Here is a 7830-nt window from a genome sequence, read left to right as displayed (position 1 = left end):
TAATCTAATGCTTATTTTCTCTTTCCATATTTACTGCCATGCTACTTCTCCAAGTGTTTTCATTGGTGGACATAATTGTAGCACGAAATGACTTCATCATCTGCAAACCTACTTTAGGTTGATGGATTAAATGTTTCGACCTATCAAGATGGCAGCCGCCCGCTCTTCTACCTCACATGCAGCTTCATCATTCACAGTGGAAATACGCTGCGTTCTTTAGATGTTTCTACATCTCCAGCTCCGCTCCTCCGGGATGCTACACTGGTTAAGCAGGTGAAGTTTCTTATAGTTTGACTCCAGTCAAAGTGTGGTATGGTTTCTGTTTTAAATGTAAATCGTTTTTTGAGTTTCCTGTCCTCTTGTCTTCTTCCGTCTACCTGGATGTTTCCTTTGAGGTCGCCACATCTTCAGCTTGGATTCATGCCATCGCTTCCTATTTTCTACTTGTTTCAACCGCCTGCACTAAAACCGTCTCATATCGCTTCATTTAACTTAGCAGTTTAAGTGCAGTGATGAACTATAGAGATAAAAGTGAGAAAAAGAGATACTGGATATATTAGGATTAACATCGGTGTCGGCTGATGCTAAAGCTTTTGGAATTTTTTTCAGCATGTCGTGATAAAATGCAACTTGAGACGCTATTGGCTCATAGCTTGAACTTGAGCGTTAGCGTCATGGCTCCTCTATGAACTGGTAAAACAGCCCAGCATTTTACATTTTTCCAAGTTTTAGATCCTGATGGCTGGTAACAAAAACTGTCTTGCCTCAATCCATTCTAATTTAGAATCCTTTCCATTTCTTCAACTGACTGACTCAGGCGAAGGCTGAGCTGCAGACTCAGTTGAATAATTGTGCAGGTATTTGTCTATAAATGCAAATGATCTTGTGTCTCCACAGCCTCAGGAAGTCAGAATGTTCATCTCTTAAAAATATTCTGATTTCTTTTCCTCGCTCCAGTATTTTTTCTTCCTCTCGGTTTGAATTCATGACATTTTCTGATGGCTGTCTAAGAATCACATGAACAGAGACCAGATTTCCTAATGTTTTCTTGAGCGTAAGTGTGTGAGGATTCAGTTTCATACTTTGTGTAGCGAGGAAAAGGAGAAAAGTAATTATCTCTCTCACATGTATGTTGTTCTAAGTTACGTTTTATATTAAATTAGAAGTCCAGCCATCCAATTTGTTTTAACATTTAATCGTGTCTCTGCTTGGTCTCTAAAGTTCACGGTTTGAGTTACGCTGCTGTGTTCAAAGGTTTCCACACAGAGACGCCGCTACATTTACCCCCACCTCCCACTTTCAAAATATTACCTTTTCTGTCACTGCCAAGACACACTATCAGCCACACAGGAGATTCCTGATAGAGCGTAGCTGGGATGTATCATTACGGCGAGGAGCCACCGCTGGTTGAATTTAAAACACTGCAGGAACGTCGGCTTGATATCATCAGGTGAGACGGAAAATGTGCTCAAAATCTCCACAGTTTAGTTTAAGCAGAAATCTGTTTTTGGTTTATGAATATGTGTTTTTTTGTAGAAATGATTAAAAGTGGCATAACAATGTCTTATATTTCATCTTAAAGGGGCACATGGTGCCATTTTATAGCAAATTACCTTCAGTTGTTATAAAATGCTGTGAATATCAAATTTGATGTCGTAATTTCATGCCTTGAAATTGGGCCTGTGTCTCTTTAAGAAGCTCCTCCTCCTTTTGAAACTCCGCCTTCAGGAAGTCATGGCTCCTCTGTTAACCCTTTAGCAACGTTTTTACCAGCGATGGACTGAGCAGTAGCTCCTGTAGTGAACTCAACAGTTCCACGAGGTGTTTGCTAATTACTGCAGGCTAGTTTGAAGGAGCTGAGGGGAGGCGGAGCTGCGTCTCGAAGGCGGAGCCAGGTCCACCGAGGTGTTTAGCATGGCTGAATGGTTGCCAACACTACAGGTATATTTTTGTTGAGGGGATAACTTCATGACATAATATAAAGCTAAAAAAAGAGTACATTTTACATAATGCTGCCCCTTTACCTCACATCATCCAGTAGCAGTCAGTCTTGTGATCAATATGAAGACGCCTCTGACTGAAGAGTAACAAAGGAAACTAGAGGGTTATGTTAGTAATATTACAGACAAAATCTGACTTGAAAGAAAAAGCAAAGACAAGAATATCAGTGAGGATTCCTATGAAAAGACTGACATTTGTAATACACAGACAGATGGACAGCAGCTGCTTTTCCTTTTACCTTAAGATTGTACAACTTGAAATTACAAAACTAGATTTGCTTAATGGAAATATGCCAATTCTGAAAAACCTCACAGTTTTTGTTAAACGGTTTTGCTGCAAAATGTGTCTTTTATTTTTTTATTTCACTGGATCCAAAATTGGTTTATTTAAGAAAACTGCAGCAGAAACAGAAACACGGATTTCACATCACATGAGTCACATGATCAAACCCACAAAGACGACAACAGGAAGTAGATGAAGGATGATGGCGCACCGTGTTTTTATGAACAAACTTATTTACGGGATTTTAATTGTGTTTCTTATTTAATAGAAACATCACAGTTACAAAATTGTGTTTTTTCGACATTTGCGCAGTGTTACTGAAGTTTTGTGTGCATTTCTAAAGGAAACATGGCTGATAGATGATCAGATCTGGCGCCATGACTGAATTATGAATATATCTAATGTAACTGTTTACATCCGTCACTGATATGACTTTTAATGACTTATCGCATGAACAATTAGTTTGATTTCTTATTTAATGGAAACACAGAAATAGCAAAATTGTGATTTTTAGACAAAGATTCGCACAAATTTAATCGAAACGCAGCTAATGAGAGTTTAGAAGGAGAAAGAGTGGGGTAGAGGACAGTGTGTGTGTGCGTGTGTGCGTGCGCGTGTGTGTGTGTGTGTGCGTGCGCGTGTGTGTGTGTGTGTGTGTGTGTGTGTGTGCATGTGTGTGTGTGTGTGTGTGTGCGTGTGTGAGTGAAGGGGTGCTTCACCATGTGAGCAGTAATCAGAGGGAGCCAGCAGGGGGGACAGTGGAGGTTGGTGGGGTCAGAGCAGAGCACCACTAAGCAGCCCTTCTCTTCATTAGGGGCCTCTCTAAGGAGGGGGGGGCGTCACAGGCCTACCTGTCCACCAGATTATTGAACCGACTAGCCAGTGGCTCACACACACACACACACACACACACACACACATACACACACACACACACACACACACACCTCTGATTCTCCCAGACCCAGAGGAATCACGACCCAGCCTCGCTGACAACTTTAACTTTTTCTTTAACCTGACTCCGTCGCCGCTGCCGCTGACCTCAACCACTCTCTACTTTTCGACCTTTGTCACCTTCAGAAGATGAAAAATGTTATTTCCTGAACTCACAAATACTCACACGTCAACAGAACGAAGACGACTGAAACTGCATTTCACCTTGCGACTCAAGAAGCTGCAGCATGAGGAAAAAAGGTCGAGGCTCTGAGATGGACGCCGATGTTTCAAACGTCCCGCTGACAGACGGGCTGCAGAGCATTTGAAGCAGCAACATTTATCCACCACATTTTCTGTAACAGTTTCTTTACTTTCCCTCCCTCTGTCTGCTCATCTCACAAACTGTTCAACCCAAACTCAGGAGAGTCCTGAACTGATTTAAGACACAGACGTTCTTCTCTGCAACAAAACACAGAGAAGATGCCTTTTGGATTTTGCGTTCATAAATAAACTCAGATCTCATGCAAATGGGTTTGTTTGAATCACAAAGGAAGCAGAATATTTAAGGTTTAGAGAAGGAAGCCGGCAGAGCGGCTTCAGGCCTGGTTCAGATGAAATGACATCCAGCAAACATGGCACATGTGCACCAGCTTTCTGATGGCTGATAACATAACGACAGCCAGTGTGTTCAGACAAAATCCTCTAACAGTTTTTAAAGCTGTGCGTCAGAGCTTTTAATTTTTAATTCTCTACAAGTCATAAAAAGTTTGTTTCAGTTAAGAAAAAGGGCCTTTATGGCTCAATAAGGCTTCTGTTGTCAGATCTGGTTGTTTCAAAGAAAAACAAAAAACATCAGAAGAGTTTCACTTAGATCCAGTCATCAGATGAAGATGAGAAATGTTTCTTTTTCTGGTGAGTTTTATGTCTGATCTTTTTAACTTTTGTCCAAATAAAGTTAAAACTCACGCATTTCATTCAGCAGCAGAGTTTAGTTTGAGTAAATTCACAAATGAGGAGCATAAAAAAAAATCATATTTACCATTGCTGCATGTTGTATCTGACAGACCTCGGTGCTCCTGGGACGTTTGGAGACTTGTCGTCCTGAAAAAAGTCAGATTTCGCCCTCAAGTGGGGGAACTTTCTCCCTCTTCCAGTCGCTTCTGAAATCAGGAACCGCGCTTCGGTTCTTCTCTTTCACCAACTCTGCCTCGATGTTTCTGACAGGGTTTATTCACCTGAAGAACACAGTCACTCTTTGGGGGGGTTTGTTTTTGATTTTTAATCCAGCAGGGTCGCAGGAGTCGCGGCGGCTTTGCGCGTCGGTTGGATGCGCGTCGGTGTCCCGGAGCGGAGCGCTGCGCCTTGCGTCGGTTCAAACCCGCAAAGTGAAGAAATCAAGCAGGAATCGCAGACAAGCAGGAGCTGGGCTGTTGCTGCTTGTCCTACCTTGATGAAAAACGGGGAAGAGGGAAGAGAGAGGGGGGAAAAAAACGCCTTCTTTACACTTCCCTGGTGATTTCCTAGTGCAGAGTCAGCAGCACAGTCTGCGCCGAGGAGCTGCGGACGGTCCGGGGCTGCAGGGGGAACTCGGGTGAATTCAGACCTCTGTTTCAGACCCTGAGTGACTGAACACGGGGGTCCATCTGAGCTGATTTACGACGCTGTGTCAGGACCCAGATTCCCATCTTGTCGCAGCAGATCCGCGGGGGAAAGCCGTAGCCCCGAGATAAGAAGAGCTTGTGCAACGTTTGAAAAGTTTTCAGGGCAGTTTTCTGCTGCGCTCATTCAGGTCAGACACGTTTGATGTCGCCTGGGAGGAAACACGCTGAATTAAACTACTTCCTTAATGAAGTAAGAAAAATGTCCCAACCTTTTAACTTATCAAGGTGCCAATTAACTTTAGGTGAAAAATTTAAGCGTGCATCATATTTTCATAACGATATTTTGATCACGAAACAGTTTTAAGTGACTTTTTTGTTCATTTTGGACATTTTGTTATTGGCGTAAACATGTACAGGAGCGAGTTAAAGTCCACATTTAGACCTGTATTTATGCACCTTTTTAAAAAAAATTTAAAAACGTAATATTTACTTAATTAGCCTGGCTTTATTTTCTGTGTGCATTAAAAAAAAGAACAAAAATGGAAGTAAACAAACTTTATCACCGTTTTTCTACTGAACTAATGGCCTACATCACAGGCTTCAAACCCTTTTGAGTATAAAATTAAGTTTTTATTAAACTTTCCTGCATCATTTAGCGCTCAGTTAGATATTTTGTTTTCCAAATTTGCACAGGTGCCTTTCAGTAAATTAGAATCTCACTGAAAAGATAATTTGTTTCGGTTTACAAAGTGAAACTCACATGTTACACAAAGTGTAATTTATTTCAAGCTTTTATTTATATAAATGTTACTATTACATCTAATAAAAGCCTGGTTGTCAGCTTCTGGAAGAACATTTCATGAGTTCAATAAAAGAGAAACGGGGGTTTAATTCAGAAATGTGAGTTCATTTAAACAGTATGTTTATTGTACAGCACATGTGTCAAACTGAAGGTTCGAGGGCCAAATCTGGCCTCCCTTAACATTTTACATGGCCCTCTGGACACTAGAGAGACACATAAATAGACCCTTGACGAAAACAACTTAAATAATCAATCAAATCAAAACAGTATTTTGTATCTGTATTCTGCCAAATTATATTAATGTGAATTTTTTTAAAATATTCCTTCAGATCTCATCTTGCTCAGACAAGATTGATTCACATTTTAACAGTTTAATGTGTATTTTACCAATATAATTTCCTCAATTGGCCTTTGACTCATTCATTAGCTTGGAAAGTGAGCTTGCACCAGGATGAGGTGATTTTCTTGGCTGTATTGAAATAAATGTATTTGGCAAAACTGCAATAAAAACATGTTTTTCACATCATCTGAGTCACATGATCAACAATCTGATGTTACTACTGGCAGAAATGACAAAGAGGAGGACAGGAAGTGGCAGGAGGAAGATGGTTTTTAATGGCGTATCACATGAATACATTTATTCAAGTGTGATTGTAATTAAATTTCTTATTTAATAAAAATAGCACGACTGTGAAATTGAAATATCAATTGACTGTGGAAACGCAACACTGGAATTAAAGCAACATGGATTCTGTGCTTCTCATTTCTTCCCCCAGACTTTGATTTCCAGAAGAAATGCAGAAGCTTTCAGTCGTTTGAAAACAGGACTTTGGACCACTGAGCTGCACATTCTGTAATAATCTGAACTCTAGATGGACCCAAATGCTGAGGAAGTTGGTGGGAATTTACTGGAGATGAGTATTTATTGAGAGAACTTGCACTGTGGTGCAACGACACGCAAGAACCAGAGAGCATCAGAATGAGAACAAAACATCCAGGTAGTAAACAGACGAGCCACTGCAGGGCAGAAAAAACCAGAAACAGAGGAAACGGACCAGGACGTAATGAAACGGAGCGACTTTTAACTGATTTAGTTCCATCAGAACCGACTGAGATGTAACAGGAGAATGAAGAAAAGCTGCAAAAGACTAAAACTAAAGGAAGAATCTCATCCAGGGGAAAAAGAAAAGGGTTGTTATGGTCCATAAATGTTTGGACTTTTAGTTTAATTTATGTTTTGATCATTCCTTTATTGTTTATTTATCTATAACTCACCATTTTTGGTTTATCTCATGTTCTCGTTTGTTAGTCTCATTGTTTGTGTTTTGGATTTATTTCTTCAGATTACTGTTTGTGTTATAGATTCAGTTTTTTGACCTTTTTTCATTCTCTTTGCTTTGTTTATTTTTCACTTCACCCTGTAATGGAGAAGTAGGGCCAGGCTTAGAAACAAATGTAATTTACCAGAATAAGGTCATAAGACAATGAAGTCGATAAAGTACAAGAATAAATTCAGAATGTGAGAATAAAGCTGTAAAAATACACAAAAAAGTTGTAATAGACCATAATATTAATAACATGGTAATAAGTCATATTACCAGAAATAGATATATATCTGGTTTACATATATTTATGCTCTCATTAAAATGACTTTTTCCAGTAATTTTTTGACTTCCCTCTGCTAATATTGCATCTTTATTCTATTAATAATAAGACTTTATTGTCATACTTAAATAAGAAATATATAATATATGATTTTCTGGCAGTGAAACTCCATTGAGGCCTACAGCGACTCTTCCCAGCTGTTAATCATTTCCTTATTTGCCGGTACCTGTTTCCTTTTTCAGCTGCATCCACTCACCTGTAATTAGCTCCTTCTATTACTTCCTCAGTATTTGACCTCTCCAGATTGCCGTAGTCCTCGCTGGCTCCTCCGTTTCTGTTTCTGTTGTTTGTTAGCTTCTCATTCCTAGCCCAAGTCTGAGTCTTCAAGCAGTCGTTGGAAATTTTCTTTGCTTGTTTTTAATAAAAGTTTTTTTACTTTGCTGCATAACTCTCTGGACTTGGGTCATTCTTTATTCCAACTGTTTCTCCGCCAAGGAATGAGTTTGGAAACCAAAGATTAACATGAACCAAAATGATCCAAATACAAAACCAACATGATAAACAAAAACCTCATAGATCACAGCAGTGAAGCAGAGACTGAAG

The 7830-nt window shown here is 39.8% G+C and overlaps 1 protein-coding gene across 1 annotated transcript in view; it reads right to left on the bottom strand.

Annotated features, from left to right (window-relative positions):
* The window catches only part of bnc2 (basonuclin zinc finger protein 2), a 222604-nt gene extending 218208 nt beyond the window's left edge, over positions 1 to 4396 (bottom strand). The window contains exon 1 of the mRNA XM_008422785.3: positions 4259 to 4396. Within this exon, the coding sequence (XP_008421007.1) occupies positions 4259 to 4261 (3 nt within the window). The 5' untranslated portion in view covers positions 4262 to 4396. The remainder of the gene's footprint in view (positions 1 to 4258) is intronic.
* Between the last annotated feature and the right edge of the window lie 3434 nt (positions 4397 to 7830).

This window comes from Poecilia reticulata, chromosome 1 (assembly GCF_904066995.2).
Source record: "Poecilia reticulata chromosome 1, P_reticulata-male-v2, whole genome shotgun sequence".
Classification (NCBI taxonomy): domain Eukaryota; kingdom Metazoa; phylum Chordata; class Actinopteri; order Cyprinodontiformes; family Poeciliidae; genus Poecilia; species Poecilia reticulata.
This window is presented reverse-complemented; position numbering and strand designations above follow the sequence as displayed.